Source organism: Capsicum annuum, chromosome 11 (genome assembly GCF_002878395.1).
Source record: "Capsicum annuum cultivar UCD-10X-F1 chromosome 11, UCD10Xv1.1, whole genome shotgun sequence".
In the NCBI taxonomy this organism is placed as follows: domain Eukaryota; kingdom Viridiplantae; phylum Streptophyta; class Magnoliopsida; order Solanales; family Solanaceae; genus Capsicum; species Capsicum annuum.
In genome coordinates this window covers 1,619,498-1,637,243 of record NC_061121.1, presented here as the reverse complement: position 1 = coordinate 1,637,243, position 17,746 = coordinate 1,619,498, and the positions used below count along the sequence as shown (strand labels likewise).

Below are 17,746 nucleotides of genomic sequence, written 5' to 3'. Positions count from 1 at the left end.
TATATGGAAATGGTAGTATTTCACAAAAATGAGTTCAACTATATATTTTCTATGTGCAAGTGATAGGGCCTTACACTGTTCGAATCTGGATTAGTCGGGGTTTTAATGTGGATACTGGCCTTACTCTCATGATTGACGTTATTTTTGTTTTAATTTTTTGAGTTTTGGAGAACCCAAGATACAAAATTATGATTATCGAAGCTTTTGGTGTGTGTTAGCACATGAATTTTTCAAACAATTATCGTCTGTCTTTATAAAGGAAAAAATGTATCTTATCATTAGATGTATCGGGAGCTAATTGTGTATTTTAACAGACCCAAAATCGAGATTTTCAATAATTATGTAAGTCAAGATTTTCCTATAATTAAGCTTCAAATTATCGCGATTTATGTTGTTTATAATTAAACTTCAAGAGTTAAGTCTTATTCCTGACGAGAAGTACCCTCTTCTTTCAAAGAAAGGAGAAACTATTGAACAAGTAGATACATGAGTCGTATATATGACATAATATGCGTCCTAGCTACATGATACAAAACAAATCCGTTCTAGTGTATCTCATACAAGTTGTCACAGATAACTAGTCTTATTTTTAAAATCGTAAATCTACCTTATGAAGGTTATATATATATATATAAATTTTTCAAGTACTTTGGTATATACTAATATAATTTTTTTGTATTATCGATGTATATAACTTATTACACCTTAGTTATACACTTGCCAATCAGCAAAAACAAAACAAAGTTGATTTCATGGCATAATTAAACATGGAGTGACATTTTGTTAAAAAAATTAATCAATGATACATTGTAGAAAAGGGCAGTCCGGTGCACTTAAACTCCCGCTATGCACGGGGTTCAAGAAAGAACCGAATCACAAGACATTTCTGCGAGAGATCCCGTTTCCACAACTTAAAACACATGACCTCCTGGTCACGCGACAACAACTTTACCAGTTACTCCGATGCTCTCCATGTAATAATTCAAGCTAACTCCATGTCATTGAACTTGTTGTCTAAAGCCTCAGAACAAAGTTGTCCCATTTTATGATAAAATCCAATCATATCTGAGAGTTGTTCAATTGACATTTTTGCAAGAATAGCTCTAGCCATTCTTTCTCTTTCTTCATTCATCTTCAATCTGTTCATGTATGTCGATGCATTCCTCACTGTTGCTCCCATTTGCTTCAACCTATTCTCTTGTTGCACACTCAATGCTGTGTTTGCCTACATGTCATTGCATGAAACTGTTCAGGATCTAGAGTCGGTGAGTTCAGCTACATTCTTCGAAATGAGTGTAGTTGTATTATGTGTAATCGAAAACAATGTGTTCAGTTGAACCAACAGAATCCGCCTTGATTCATCTCTAGCATTGACAAATAAAAGAGTTACATATTATAAACCTAGTCCTGAGCCGGGGGTCTATTGATCGGAAACAACCTCTCTACTTCATCTGAGGTAGTGGTATGGACTGCATATGCTGGGTATGTTGTTGTTGTTTACATATTTCAACCTAGTCAGGTGCACAAAGAATCCATTGTTAGCAGGGTTCGGGGAAGGGCTACACCCCAAAGAGGTGTTATGCAGGCATTTCTATCCTAATGCAAACATTAGCGACTACTTACACTGCTCGAACCGGTGACTATAGGTTACACGAAGACAACTTTATCGTTGCTCCAAGAAATAAGACAGTTACATATTTCAACCTAGTCAGGTGCACACAACATTCAGTTTTAGCAGGGTTCGGGGAAGGGCTATGCCCAAGAGGTGTTATGTAGGCATTTCTATCCTAACACAAACATTAGTGACTACTTACACTGCTCGAACCGGTGACAATAGGTTACACGAAGACAACTTTATCGTTGCTCCAAGAAATAAGACAGTTACATATTTCAACCTAGTCAGGTGCACACTAGCAGGGTTCGGGAAAGGGCTACGCCTAAGAGGTGTTATGTAGGCATTCTATCCTAACACAAACACTAGTGACTACTTACACTGCTCGAACCAGTGACTATAAGGTTGCACGAAGACAACTTTACCGTTGCTCCAAGAAATTTCGAGAATGTGACTTTTATCTCTAGCATATACACAAATAAAAGAGTTACATATTTCACCCTAGTCAGGTGCACAAAACATCCAGTGTTAGCAGGGTTCGAGGAAGGCCTACACCCTAAGAGGTTACCCTCACGCAAACATTAGAGACTACTCACACTGCTTGAACCAATGACTACCAGTTACACAAAGACAACTTTACCGTTGCTCCAAGTAATTTTGAGAATATTATTTTTCAAAAAAAAAAAAGATATAAAAAAAATTTGTACCTCAAGAAATTCAGCTCCAGGTTCAAGTTCAGATATTTTTTCTGAAATTCTTCCAAGTCCATTGCTATACATATTTTTTGCAATTGAAAAACTTCTAATAATGCTTTTTCTTTTGCTTTCCAATTCACGGTTTAATTTCACACCTCTTGGTATATTTTCACAACCATTAAGCTTCTTCTCATATGCAATTACTGCTTTAACAAATTCCTACAAAATCAATCAAATAAATTTAAAACGTAGTTAAGTTTTGTGCACTGACAGTGTAAAATACGTATAAAAAACATTAGTATCAAGCAATATGTTTGCTCAGAAGGCGTGGTGGAATGATAAAGGTTCCTTCCGGCTCCACTCTTAATCAGGAGTCTCGGGTTTAAGTCGGGAATTGAGTCCTCTTTTGTATGTAGGACTAAAACCCCTTATACGTGGTGAGTTGTTACGACATAAATTTGAATTAATCGAGCCAATGAATTCCGAATATCAAATAGTCTCACATTATTATTATTTTTTTATGGTTAAAGTTGATTTGACACATTTGACTATTTGTTGTATGTAATATGAAAAAACTTATGTATTTCTCTAAATTATTATAATATACATAAAATATCCATACTATCTTTTCATTAATTTTTCACATACTTTATGGTTTGATCAATCACATGATTTCATAGACAATTGGTAAAGGAAATAGACAAGTGGCCAATATAATATTAAACTTTAAAATCTCTTTTTTATTTTAACTTGTTATTGTATCATCATCTGGTTTTCGATATCTACTGGTCTGACTATTCATATTTAACCCTCGTAAGATCTATTACAAACCTCATTGATTTGATCCTCGAGCCACGCCATCTTTGACCCTACGATCCAAGCTCATGACACATACTATCTGCTTTGACCAACAGACCTCACAATTTATCCCTTGAGCTACACCATCGTCGAACCCAAAAATGCGCATACCAAAATTTTGGATCATGAGAGAATGTAAAGGGCAGCTCGGTACACTAAAGCTTCCGCTATGCGCAAGGTCCAAGGAAGGAACCCCCGACCAAGGACGCATTGCCCGCAGCCTTACCTTGCATCTCTGCCAGAGGCTGTTTCTCAGGCTTGAACCCGTGACCTCCTGATCACATGGGAGCGACTTTACCAGTTACTTTAAGGTTCCCCTTCAACTTTGACCCCAAAAGCAAGTACATATTTGTCACGATCCAAGCTCATGACATATACTATCCGCTTTGACCAACATACCTCACAGCAGGCTACACCATCGCCGAACACAAAAACGTGCATATCAAAATACACCATCGTCGAACACAAAAACGCGCATACCAAAATTTTGGATCATGAGAGAATGTAAAGGGCAGCTCGGTGCACTAAAACTCCCGCTATGCGCAGGGTCCCAGAAAGGACCCCCACGACCAAGGGTGTATTCAGTATTGTACGCAGCCTTACCTTGCATTTCTGCCAGAGGCTGTTTCCAAGAATTGAACCCGTGACCTCCTCGTCACACGCCAGCAACTTGAACCCGTGACCTCCTCGTCACACGCCAGCAACTTTACCAGTTACTCTAAGGATTGCAAAAAGAACGTCCGATCGAAAATTTCTCCATTTACAGGACTCGAACTCGAGACATCTGAACACGATAAAAATTAATTAGCAAGTTTGAGAATTTAATTACCTGGTAAGCCATAGCACATCCTGGATAATCAAAATCACCATTATCTTGTCCACGCATACGTTCAGGATGAAATTGTAATCCCATAATAAATTTACCTTCAACAGGATTATATGTATCTGGATCATAAAAACCTTCAATTAATCCATCATTAGCAAATGCCATTGGCACAAATCTTTGTGCTAATTTCTTAACACCTTGATGATGATAACTATTAACCCAAATCTCCATTTTGTTATCATCTTCTTCTAATAATGAATCTTTAAACCATTTGTGTAATGGTGTATTTTCAACTATTTTCACCACATGTCTATGTCCATCATAGTTGTCATAGTTCATGTGCACAACTTTCTCATAGTTTTGTCCTATCTCGCTCTGATTCTTCAAAACTGTCGATGGATGCATGTCGGATGACCTGATCGGCTGACACAGGCGCGACGACATTTCTGGAGAGTCGGAGCGCGATAGGGATTGGCAATTCTTGGTCAATTCTTTCGGACTATGACTCTTCAAAACTGTCGATGGATGCATGTCAGGTGATACACCGACCGGCTGACACAGGTGCAACAACGTTTTCGGAGGGTCAGAGCGTGATAGCGATTGGCAATTCTTGGTCAATTCTTTCTCTAAATCTTGATAAAGGGTGCCGCTCTGACTCTTCAAAACTGTCGATGGATGCACCTCAGATGATCCACCGACCGGCCGACACAGGTGCGACAACATTTCTGGAGAGTCAGAGCGGGACAGGGATTGACCATTCTTGGACAATTCTTTCGAACTCTGACTCTTCAAAACTGCCGATGGATGCATGTCAGACGATACATCAATCGACTGCCATAGGTGCGACAGCATTTCTGGAGACTCAGAGCGCGATAGACAATTCTTGGACAATTCTTTCTCCAAATCTTGATAAAGGGTGCCACCACAAGCAACATTGAGAACTTGTGAACCTCTACAAATTCCCAAATAAGGTATGTTCCTTTCAAGACATAATTTTGCAAGAGCTAATTCAATTGAATCTTTTTCTCTATCAATTGTTGTATCACTTGAATGTATCTTCTTGATTTCATCAAGTTCTTCTTGTGATAATCCTGATAATTCAGCATCATATAATGATGGATCAATGTCTTCTCCTTCACATAAAAGAACTCCATGAATTGGTTGAAAACTTTCTAGTAACATGTGTACACCATTAACCCGCGGCACTATAACAGGCGCTGCTCCATAACTCACGATGAGATCTAAGTGATATTCACCTGCATACGTTGAAGATATAATTAAGTAAATAAAAACGTACACCTTCACATAATTAACTCAATGATGATAATAGAGCAAACAGAAGCCCTATATTGCCAAATGACCATTTTATGTTTTTAGATAAATTCAAGAATTAAATTCATCAAAAAAACAACAATATATTCACTAGAATTTTAAGCAAAAAAAATAAAAAAAAAAGTGAAATATTGAATTTTATTTTTTTTATGAAAATTTTTTCAAAGATGTCATACTTATTATTATTATTTTTTTTTGACATAAAACATCTAAATTTATATGCCTCTTTTATCACCAATCCACTTCCTCCACCAACAGGAACCTCAGTTAGATTCCGGCATGCTATACTTTTTAGTTATCAAACTTTCTCCAATTCAAAAAACATCTTTCTCACTACTAAAAAAAAACAGGAAATAACGACGAAAAATAAAATATAACTTACCAACAAAATCAACAAACTTGTTCTTACGAACAGTTCTTCGAGATACAATAAGAACCCTAGGAAGAATCATTGATAGATCTGGAGCCATCTTTTTTAAATACTTCAAATCCAAGAAATAATTAAATTAAATATGGAAAAAAAATTAATTCCACAAAGATTGTATATATATATATATAAAAGATTTTTGTAGGTTTAAATTTTTCAAAGTTTTGTGTGTTATATATATAGGAGTGTATATATAACCTATGGTCATGCAAAAATAGATAAAGTAAAATTAATTAGGGGATAAACGTAGTCGAGTTGCCACATAAAATAATATATGGTGGTTTGATTGGTCTTTGGTGAGATTATAGGGGCAGAGCTACAGTTCTGCTTATACGGTTTAGTAAAAAACGGCTGTAAGATTTAAACTTTATGAATTTCGTTCTTTTAGGTTTCGATTATATAATTATTGCAATTTTAATGAAGATTTATATATAAATTTATGCTTGCCATTAGAAGTACTGGATTCAAGTAAACCTAATGTTGCGACTTTGTGTATATCACCTTTTGATTTGACGAAATTCAATTATTTTGGCATATATTTGTTAGTTGTACCACTGCATGAATAGACGCTTAGTGAGTACGTAAGGGTTTGCAGTGGTCCAGTTAAGCAAATAGATGTCATAAAAATACGGTAAAAAATAATTTGGGGGGAGGGGGGCATAAGACCCTCGCAAAGTTGAAACGTGTTATAGTAAATTTTGTCTAAGTTTAGGTATATTTTGAACGTTTTCCCTTTAAATAAATTCACTAAATATGGATTATTTAGAATCTATAAACTCAAAATTCTAATTTCGACTAATATTAGTATTTTATATTTCAATATTGTAAATTATACTAGCATTATCCTAAGATTAAGCTAGAAGTCAAAAGCTTTGATTGTATTGGTGACGTGCTCATGAGTGTATAAAAACTTTAATGGATCTTGACGAATATGTCATCTGGATTTTAGAAGGACTATTTTTTGATTTTATTTTATTTATATTTTTGATTTTCTCGGTGTTCGATTTTCACATTGGAGCCTGACGAATCTGAATCCGTACCTCGTAGGGCCCATTCGAGGAAGTACTCTCTGACTAAGGAAGGAAACAATTCTATCCGCTACACCACATCCTTTGCTAGTTTGAATTATTCTACGTAGCGTTTGTTCAACGGTATAATATCATTTACTTTTTGGTTTCTTCGGTGTTCAGTTCCCACATTAGAGTCCGATTAATTCGAATTCGTGCCTCGTTGGGCCCATTCGAGGAAGTACTCTCTGATTAAGACAGGGAGCAACCCCATCCGCTGCACCATATCCTTTAGTGGTTTGAATTATTCTACTTAGCATTTGTTCAACGTGTAGATTGTAGTATGATGATCAATGAAGTGAAATGAAAACTATCATATTTTTTTTTTTTAAATAAAGATTTATTGCAACCGATAAGTGTTACACAAATTTATCATGGTTAAGTGACAAATTTAACCATGATAGTCCAATCTCAAATTCGCTTGTGAATTTCATTTGTATCTTCAAACTACGATTTGTTTCAATTGACTACTTTTTAACATATGATGAAGTGTTTTTGTAGGCCATTTTTTGTTTAAATTTAGATTTGTCATTATTGCGGATGTTTTTAGATGTTGATTACGTAGATGTGTCACTTCCTTTAAGTACAAGACTTAGTCTTAATAAGCCGTAAAATCTCAGGCATGTTCCAATTGAGGATGATGTGTATAATAAATGATGTCATATTTTAATTGGTTAACTTATCTACGTAATCGACACTTGAGATTAAAATTCAGAAAAAATTTCTAAATTTGAAGCAAAAGTGTATTATTCAATTGAAAAATTAAATGCAACCACCTTCGTTGACACAACTACTAATATATTAATTTCTTAATAGTTAGCCATTTATCATATATTGTTAATCAATAAGTGCTTTGCATGTAGCCATATTCTAATTTGACATAATCACATTTTGAAAATTAAAGATAACATAAAATTTTCTTTATTTCTTTGTTTGGTTACAAGATATAATTAATTAATATAGTTAAACGTCAATCAAGATATGGTTCTTAATGTTATAAAATTTAAGTTGTGGATTAGATCATGATGTATAGAGTTATGCCCTATTATCTTGAACTTAATTAAGAAGTGATTTAATAATTATTGACAAGTAATACTAATCTACTTATTATTTTATGGATTTGTATTGAAAATAAAATAATAACAAGCAATAAATAAAATTTGTCCAATCCCCAACATTAGTATATTTTTTTTAATTGATTTTCCATTTAATGTTCGATACTCATATTCGGACTACGGATATGCAAATAGACTAAAAGAGTTACATATTTCAACATAGTCAGGTGCACAACGCATTCAGTGTTAGAATGGTTCGGGGAAGGCCTACACCCTAAGAGGTTACCCTAACGCAAACACTAGAGACTATTTACACCGCTCGAACCAGTGACCACCAGCTACACAAAGACAACTTTACCGTTGCTCCAAGTAATTTCGAGAATATTATTTTTCAAAAAAAAAAAAAAAAAAAAAATTTGTACCTCAAGAAATTCAGCTCCAGGTTCAAGTTCAGATATTTTTTCTGAAATTCTTCCAAGTCCATTGCCATACATATTTTTTGCAATTGAAAAACTTCTAATAATGCTTTTTCTTTTGCTTTTCCAATTCATGGTTGAATTTGACACCTCTTGGTATATTTTCACAACCATTAAGCTTCTTCTCATATGCAATTACTGCTGTAACAAATTCCTACAAAACCAATCAAATACATTTAAAACGTCGTTAAGTTCTGTGCACTGACAGTGTAAAATACGTATAAAAGAAACATTAGTATCAAGCAATATGTTTGTTCAGAAGACGTGGTGGAATGATAAAGGTTCTTTCCGGCTCCAGTTGAGTCTCGAGTTTAAGTCGGCAACTGAGTCTTCTTTCATATGAAGGACTAAAATCCTTCATATGTAATGAGTTGTTATGGAATGAATTCAAATTAATCGAGCCAATGAATTCCGAATATCAAATAGTCCCACATTATTATATAATTTTTGTGGTTAAGTTGATTTGACTATTTGTTGTATGTAATATGAAAAAACTTGTCATGTATTTCTCTAAATCATAATATACACATAATATTGTTTTTCCGTACTATCTTTTCATTAAAATTTCACATACTTTATGGTTTGATCAATCACATGATTTTCATAGACAAGTGGTAAAGGACATAAACAAGTGGCCAATATAATATTAAAGGCATAATTCATAAATATGACCCCTAAACTTGTACCAAATTATAACTTTGATCTGATATTTTGATAGTGCACAAATAGGACATTTAACTATTCAAAATCTGAACAAATATGATCTCCGATTTTGCAACCCCATGCGTGAGTTTCACTCGCGCCTGCGTGGAAAGCTCACACAATCACACGGTGTCACGTCGTTAAAAGGAATGACTTGGAGGGAGGTCATATTTGTGCAGTTTTAAATAGTTAAAGGTCCTATTTGTGCACTATCAAAGTTTAAGGTCAAAGTTATAATTTAGTGTCAAGTTTAGGGTCATATTTATATATTATGCCAAAAAAAAAAAAAAACAATTAGGTGTAGACACGTGATTTTTTATCCTTCTCGAATTTTAATTTATTTTTTATATTAAATATTTATATTTGGTATAATATTATTTAATTTCGTATTTTATTTTAATTTTAATAAAGTTTTACTTAAAAAAATCAATAATTAAATAAATTTAGTTTTGAGATATTTTTATTTTTATTTTTTAATCCTAATTTTAAAAATAATACAAAAATTCAAAAAAAATAATATTAATATATATATATACACATACTATTTATTCTAAATTTAAATAAATTGTCTATTTATAAATTGTTATTATGTTTTGATTAATATAAAATTAATTAATTATTATATTTATTGTTATTATTATTTTATTGTCTTCAATTAAAAAAAAAGAAAATTTTTTTTTTTTCAAAATTCAAAAAATCCAATCCTAATAGATTACTACTCTCCCCATTCCCCCCCCCCCAACCCAAAATCCCTTCTACTTGACTCCCACCCCAAAAAGAGGATTCGACGTACTTGGGACATTAGAAAAGACAGAGAGAATCAGAAAGAGAATTGAGAGAGAAAAGAAAATTGAAGAAAAAACAAAACAAAAAAAAAACTTGAGTGAAAACAAAAGAAGAGACATGCAATATATATATATATATATATATGCATGTATTACAGGAAGCGAACAACATTTTGGTGAAAAAAAAAAAATGGACAGAACAAAGAAACAAAAAAAAAAAGTAAAAAGCAAAAGAACAAGCCAAGAGAAATTGAGTGAGAAAAGAAAAAAAAGTATTCATAAACGTTGGTGAATTAGTGTTTGAGTTCGGCCTCCATTTTGAGTTTCTGGTGACGATGTTTTTGTCTCAATATTCAATCTAATTTGTCACACAGGTTCTTTTTCGATCTTGTACTATTTTTATAAGTTTTTATTGTAAACAAAGCATGAATTGCATGTGTTATTGAATGAGTTTGTGTATTATTCAATAGGCTGGGCTGATTGCTTATGTGAGTTTATTTTCTTATCGTTACAAGTTGCATGTTTATTTATCCGAACACTTCTACGTTATGCGTGGACTTGGTATTAAAATAATATTAGTAATTAGTTGTACTGGTTTGTTCTCGGATTATTTTGAAATGAAGTTTCAGTTGAGTATAATATGTTTAAGGGAAAATTTCAGAAATAGCAACTCTGTAGCTTTAATTATAACTTTTATAGCAACAGTTTCATAATTACGAAAAATAGCAAATTATATTTGTATTTAAGTAAAATGTTGCTATATAAATACATATACAAATATATATGTATTACTCATAAATACATATGCACAACTGAAAAATACATATTCTTCTATTACTATGAAGTGGATAAAATATTACTACTTTTGCTATAAGTTGTAATTTTGAAAAAATATTGCTATTTATTGTAATTACAGTCTTAAGGATGATAGTTTCTCTAATTTTTCCTATCTTTTAACGTGTTGTGGATCTATATCTCTACCGATGATAATGCCTCACTGATCTTAATATTTAATATACTGTATTATTTTTAAGTTTAGAGACAAAAGAATTAGATAAACAAAACAAAGAGCAGGGATGGACAGAAACATATTAAATAGGAATAAAGCATTTTCATATAAACACAATACATGCAAAAGATAGAAACATAGAGATATAAAAAAAAAAAAAAAAAGGAAAGAAAGATTAATTTTGGTTAAGTTGGATATTAAAAAATACATCTCGTGCATGATCTATATATCTGTAGTTTATAGGATGTTTGTTGTAAGATAAGAATTTATTTAATAATTATTTAAATTTAATTTAAAATTATTTGAATAAACAAGGTTGATTTTTATAATATTATTTTTATAAACAAGGTTGGGACGATCCCCAACCTCCCTAGCACGCCCTGATCGATTTTTAACCTACGACACCCCTGAACCCCGGGCTCACTTCCGAAACCGTGGGCTATAGCACACCGATTTAGCGCGAAAATGCCCCGTTTCGCCGTTTTGTCCGTTTGACAACTCAAACGGACCACTCTGGGATGATACCCAACCTCCTTGGCATGCCCCGGTCAATTTTCAGCTCACGACACCCCAGACCCTTAGCCCACCCCCAAAATTGTGGGCTATAGAACACCGATTTGGCCAAAAAATGACCCGTTCGCGCTATTTCGCCCGTTTGACCACCCAAATGGCCTCGAATAAATAAACGGACCACACTGAGACGATTCACAACATCTTTGGCATACCTCAGTCAATTTTTGGCCCACGAAACCCCCGGACCCCGGGCCCACCCTCATAATTGTGGGCTATAGCATATCGATTTGGCCTAAAAATGCCCCGTTCGCGCCATTTCGCCTGTTTGACCACCTAAATAGGCTTGAATAAATAAACGGATCACACTGTGAAGATCCCCAACCTCCCTGACATGCCTCGATCGATTTTTGGCCTTCGACACCCCTGGAACCTGGGCTCACCCCCAAAATCGTGGGCTATAGAAAACTGATTTGGACAAAAAATGTCCTGTTCGCGCCGTTTCGCCCGTTTGACCATCCAAATGGCCCCGCCCACCCAAACGGCCCACATTGGGACGATCCCCAACCTCCCTGACATACCTCAGTCGATTTTCAGCCCATAGCTCTGCCGGACCCCAGGTCCACCCCAAAATCGTGGGCTATAGCATACTGATTTGGCTCGAAAATGCCCCGTTTGCGCTGTTTCGCCCGTTTAACCACCCAAATGGCCTCGAATAAATAAACGGACCACACTGGGATAATACCCAACCTCCCTGGCATGCTCGATGGATTTTTGGCCCACGATACCCCAGATCCCGGGGCTACCTCCAAAACCGTGGACTACAGCACACTGATTTTGCCCCAAAAAGTCCCATTCGCACCATTTCACTCGTTTGACAAACTAAATAGCCACGCCCAACCAAAATACCCACGCTGGGATGATCCCCAACCTTCCTGGCACGCCCCGATCAATTTTCGGCCTATGACACCCCCGGACCCTGGGCCCACCCTAGAAATCGTGGGCTATAGCATACCAATTTAGCCCAAAAATACCTCGTTTGCGCTGGTTTGTTCGTTTGACCATCCATATCGCCTTGAATAAATAAACGAACCACATTGGGACGATCCCCAACCTCCTTGGCACACCTCAGTCACTTTTCAGCCCACGACACCCTCGGACCCGGGGGATAACCCCTGAAATCGTGGGCTATAGAAAACTGATTTGCCTAAAAAATAACTTGTTCACGCCGTTTCACTCGTTCGACCCCTCAAATGACCCCGCCCACCCGAATGACCCACACTGTGATGATCCCCAACCTTCCTAGCGTGCCACGGTCGATTTTTGGCCCACTGCACCCTCGGGCCCACCCCTAAAACCATGGGCTATAACATACTGATTTGACTTAAAAATACCCTGTTTGCACCATTTCGCCCGTTTGACCACCCAAATGACCTACCGAAACAATTCTCAACTTCCCTGGCACACCACAATCGATTTTCGACCCGCGACACCGCCAGACCCCGGGGGTGGGCTATAGCACATTGATTTGGCCCAAAAATGCCCCAATCGCACCGTTTTGCCCATTTGACACTAGGACAATCCCCAACCTCGAATAAATAAATGGATCACACTGGGATGATTCTCAGCCTCCCTGGCATGCCCCGATCGATTTTTAGCCCACCACATGGCCGAACCCCGAGCCACCCCAAAACCATGGGCTATAGCACACCAATTTGTCTAAAAAATGCCCCATTGGCATTGTCCTGCATGTTTGACAACCCAAATGGCTCCGCCTATCCAAACGGCCTACAATGGGATAATCCCCATCCTCCCAGGCACGCCCCGGTCGATTTTCGGCCTATGGTACCTGTTACACCCCTTTTTTCGCACTCCAAAAAGATTCATTTTAAGGTTCGAAAGAGTTTTTATTATTAAGTGACAAAAGATGAAAAATTTGTTTTCGAAAAGGATTCATTTTATTCAAAACTCAGAGTCGCCACTTGGCATAGTCCGGTGTGCCAAGTCACCTTTGAAAAATCCTTTTCAAAACGATTTTGACTCTGTAAAACTGATCCGCGAACAGAGATTTCGACTAAGGAATTCTGTTGATCGAGGGGAAGGTGTTAGGCATCCCTCGGTCTCGTGATTTGACCACGGTCGCTTGGTGGAGTGTATCGGCTATTTTGACATTACGAATGTATAAACCACACAAAAAAACATAGAACAATCAATCAAACACACAAATCAAAACAAATCCAAAATATAGTATCCGGTCCAATTATACAATCCAAAAATAGAAAAAAATGCGAAAATATAAATCCTATTCTAAGCTAATGCTAGACTAAGCTCCAACCCATTGCTTTCTCCACCCGACGTTTCAGGCCTTGATCGTGCGTCATCTTCAAGTACATGGTAACTTTAGGGCATTTCCCGGATAAATCAATACAAATCCCTCGGGACATTCCCCGGCCAAATGAGTACAATTTTTTAATGTGAGAAAACCAAACCATTCACCCAAATTTTCAACATTCAATAAAATTTTAAACATTCAACAAAACCACAAATTCTAAACTTTGCCTACCCAACCTACGTTTGCCTATCCAATTCGTTGACATGATACTACCACGTTTAACATTCACGTTTTTACTCCAAAATAAGCAACGGCCATAAATCAGAACTAAACGATATTCATTTATTTTTCAATTCCTACCATTCAACCCCAAATTTTTTTTAACACTAAATTTTCCACAATTCAAGAGTAACGATCCACAACCACTATGAACTCAATATTCGTCATTCAAATCACATATAATTCGTACCCAACAGAATCAACAACCAATCAACACAAACAATCATTCATCACCAGCGAAGATCAAAACCACATGAATATTCGATTCGAAGCACGAAATATCATAAATGTTGAAATAAAAGAGAGAAAGAGTAGAATTGACCTTCTCGTTGATTTTATTCCAAACAATCAGTGATGGATCAAAATTCACGGAGCAACGAAACCTCAACCCAACTGGACCCTCAACGTCGAACCCCAACTTGAAGAAACCAACAAAAATTTAAATTGAACCGAATGAACCAACTGACTCGTTTGATTTTTTTGATCGCTGTCAGATGGGAGTTGGTTGGAATAGAATGAAACAGCTCCGATTGCGTCACCTCGATTGCGGATTCACTATTTCCGGCTAGATTCATCTGGAAACCAATGGAAAACGGAGAAAATTTTTGGGGATTTCGAACTAAACTCGTTGAACAAATGAACTGTACCCCCGATGGTGCCGATTCCGGCGCAAATATCGACGGAAAAAAAACACGAAAAAGAACCGGTCTCTCAATGTTTTTTGGTTTCTCCGTCGGATTTCAGTCAAACACCACCCCCGTTGTTTTCTCCTCTTTCCATTCTCTTTCTCCCGATCTCTTTCTCCCTTTTGTGTGTGTGGTGACCAAGAAAAGAAAAAAAAGCCCCTCTTCTCCTTTTTCAGTGTGTATATCCTCTTGAAGAGGATGAACTAGGATCCCCCCTTCCTGGAAGGTTACCTTTGCTTTTAAAGGAATTTTGGTATCATTCTTTTTGTGAGGTGTACCCGTGGGGACCCCTTCTTTATTTTTGTTGTGATTTGGTTAAAAGGAATCCAAAAAAATGTGAGGGGGTGGGGTCACATGGGTATAGGGATGTGGGGTGTAGGGGTATGGGGTAGGGAGGTGTCATCTTTTAATTGGAGAGGTTGTTAGAATAAGATAAAATTAGTTAGGAGTTGTTATTATTTTTTTTCTTTTGTTTGTAGGGTATAATTACATGGGTGAGGGTACATGGTAGGATAAGGTAAAAATGAATGAAAATAATATCGGGGAGGGACAAAATTAGGTTTCTACAGCACCATCGAGCCATGGGCCCACCCCCAACACTGAGGGTTATAGCATACCAATTTGGCCCAAAAATACCCCGTTAGCGCTGTTTCACCCGTTTGACCACTCAAATGGCCTCGAATAAAAAAACGGACCCTACTAGGATGATCCCCAACCTTCCTGGCATGCCTTGGTCGATTTTTGGCCAACGACCCCCTGGACCTAAGGCCCACCCCCGAAACCATGGGTTATATCACACCGATTTAGCCCGAAAATGCACCGTTCGTGTCGTTTCGCCCGTTTGACCACCCAAATATCTACGAATAAATAAACGGACCAAACTGGGATGATCCCCAACCTCTCTGGCATGGCTTAGTCGATTTTTAGCCTACTCATCATCGGACCCCGAGCGAACCCCCGAAATCATGGGCTATTGCACACCGATTTTGCCAAAAAATGCCCTGTTTGCCTCATTTCGCCCTTTTGACCACCCAAATGGAATCCAATAAATAAATGAACCACACTGGGATGATCCGCAACCTCCTTGGCATGCCTCGATCGATTTTTCACCCATAAAACCTTGAACCCCGGGCCTACCCCCATAATCGTGGGCTATACCACACATCGATTTGGCCCCAAAATTCTCTATTTGCGTTGTTTCACCCATTTTGACAACCCAAATGGCCTTAAATTAATAAACGGACCATACTGGGATGATCCTTATCATCTCTGGCATGCCCCAATCAACTTTCGACCAACGACAATCCTGAACTCTGGGATCATCCATGAAAACGTGTGTTATAGCACACTAATTTGGCTTGAAAATGCCCCATTCGTGTTGTTTTCCCTGTTTGACCACCGAAATAGTCTCGAATAAATTAATGAATCACATTGGGATGATCCCCAACCTCCCTGGCATGACTCAATTGATTTTCAGCCCACGACACCCCAGACTCCAGGTCCACCCCTGAAACTATTGGTTAGAGCACACCGATTTGGCTCGAAAATGCCCCATTCACGCCGTTTCGCCCGTTTGACCACCCAAAGGGCCTCGAATAAATAAACGGACCAAATTGGAACAATCCAAAACCTCCCTAGCATGCCTCGATTGATTTTTATCCTACGACACCCCTAGACCAGGACCCACCCCCAAAATCGTGGGCTATAGCACACTGATTTGGCTAGAAAATGCCCCGTTTATGTTGTTTCACCCGTTTGACCACTCAAATAGCCTCGAATAAATAAACAGACCAAACCAGGACAATCCCCAACCGCTCTGGCACTCATCGGTAAATTTTTGACCCACGATAGGCCTAGACCTAGGCCCACCCACTAAACCATGGGCTATAGCACACTGATTTAGCCAAAAAATTCCCAATTAGCATCGTTTTGCCCATTTGACCACTGAAATTGCTTTGAATAAATAAACGGACCATACTGCAATGATCTCTAACCTCCCTGGCATGCCCCAATCAATTTTTGATCCACAACACAATTGGACCTCGGGCCCACCCAGAAATCATGGGTAAAACACATCGATTTGGCACAAAAATGCCCCATTCTTCATCGTTTTGCCCGTTTGACCACCCAAATGATCTCGAATATATAAACAGACAACACTATGATGATCTCCAACCTCCCTGGCAGGCCTCGATCAATTTTAGGCCTACAGCATACCCGGTTCCACCCCTAAAACCGCGGGTCGTAGCACACAAATTTGGCTAAAAATGCTCTGTTCGCGCCGTTTCGCCTGTTTGACCACCCAAATGGCCCAACCCACCCAAACGGCTTACACTAGACGATCCCAACATCCCTGGCATACTACGGTTGATTTTAGGCCCACGGAACCCCCGGTCCCTGGGCCTACCCCTAAAATCGTGGGCTATAGCACAACGATTTGGCCCAAAAATGCCCTGTTTACGCCGTGTCACCCGTTTGACCACCCAAATGGCATTGAATAAATAAACGAACCATAGTTGGACGATCCCCAATCTCTCTGGAATGCCTCAGTCAATTTTTGGCCCATGGCACCCCGGACCTCGGGCCCACCCCAGAAATCGTGGGTTATAGTACACTGATTTGGCCCAAAAATGCTCCGTTCGTGCTGTTTCTCCTATTTGACCACCCAAATGGCCTCGAAAAAATATATGGACCATACTGGGATGATCCCTAACCTCCCTGTCACGCCTCGATCAATTTTTGGCCCATGAAACCCCCGAACATCGGGCCCACCCCCAAAATTGAGGGTTATAGAACATCGATTTGGCTCGAAAATGCCCCATTTGTACTCTTTTGCCTGTTTTACCACCCAAATGACTTCGACTAAATAAACGGACTACACTGGGGCGATCCCCAAACGCCTTGGTTTTCCCCGATTGATTTTTTGCCCACGGCACCCCCAGACCCCTGGTCTACCCCCAAAACCGTGGGTTATAGCATACCGATTTGGCCTGAAAATGCTCCATTCGCGTTGTTTCACCCTTTTGACCACCCAAATGGCCTCGAATAAATAAACAGACCACATTAGGACGATCCTCAACCTCCCTGGCATACCT

The 17,746-nt window shown here is 37.9% G+C and overlaps 1 protein-coding gene across 5 annotated transcripts; it reads right to left on the bottom strand.

Moving 5' to 3' along the window:
• Positions 1 to 655: 655 nt before the first annotated feature.
• On the bottom strand, positions 656 to 8,790 carry LOC107856721 (putative glutamine amidotransferase GAT1_2.1). Of its 5 annotated transcripts, none has more exons than XM_047399315.1 (4): positions 8,295 to 8,790; positions 3,995 to 5,247; positions 2,320 to 2,526; positions 656 to 1,225 (listed from the first exon to the last, which is right to left on the bottom strand). In XM_047399315.1, exons 2-4 carry the CDS (start codon positions 5,171 to 5,173, stop codon positions 983 to 985), a joined length of 1,629 nt encoding a protein of 542 aa, XP_047255271.1. In that variant the 5' UTR covers positions 5,174 to 5,247; positions 8,295 to 8,790; the 3' UTR covers positions 656 to 982. The 5 variants fall into 5 exon arrangements, with proteins under 5 accessions (XP_047255271.1, XP_016557187.2, XP_016557188.2 ...); XM_016701701.2 differs by lacking the exon at positions 8,295 to 8,790 and adding an exon at positions 5,706 to 5,923; XM_016701703.2 differs by lacking the exon at positions 8,295 to 8,790 and adding an exon at positions 5,706 to 5,946 and having other exon boundaries at positions 1,082 to 1,364.
• Positions 8,791 to 17,746: the final 8,956 nt, after the last annotated feature.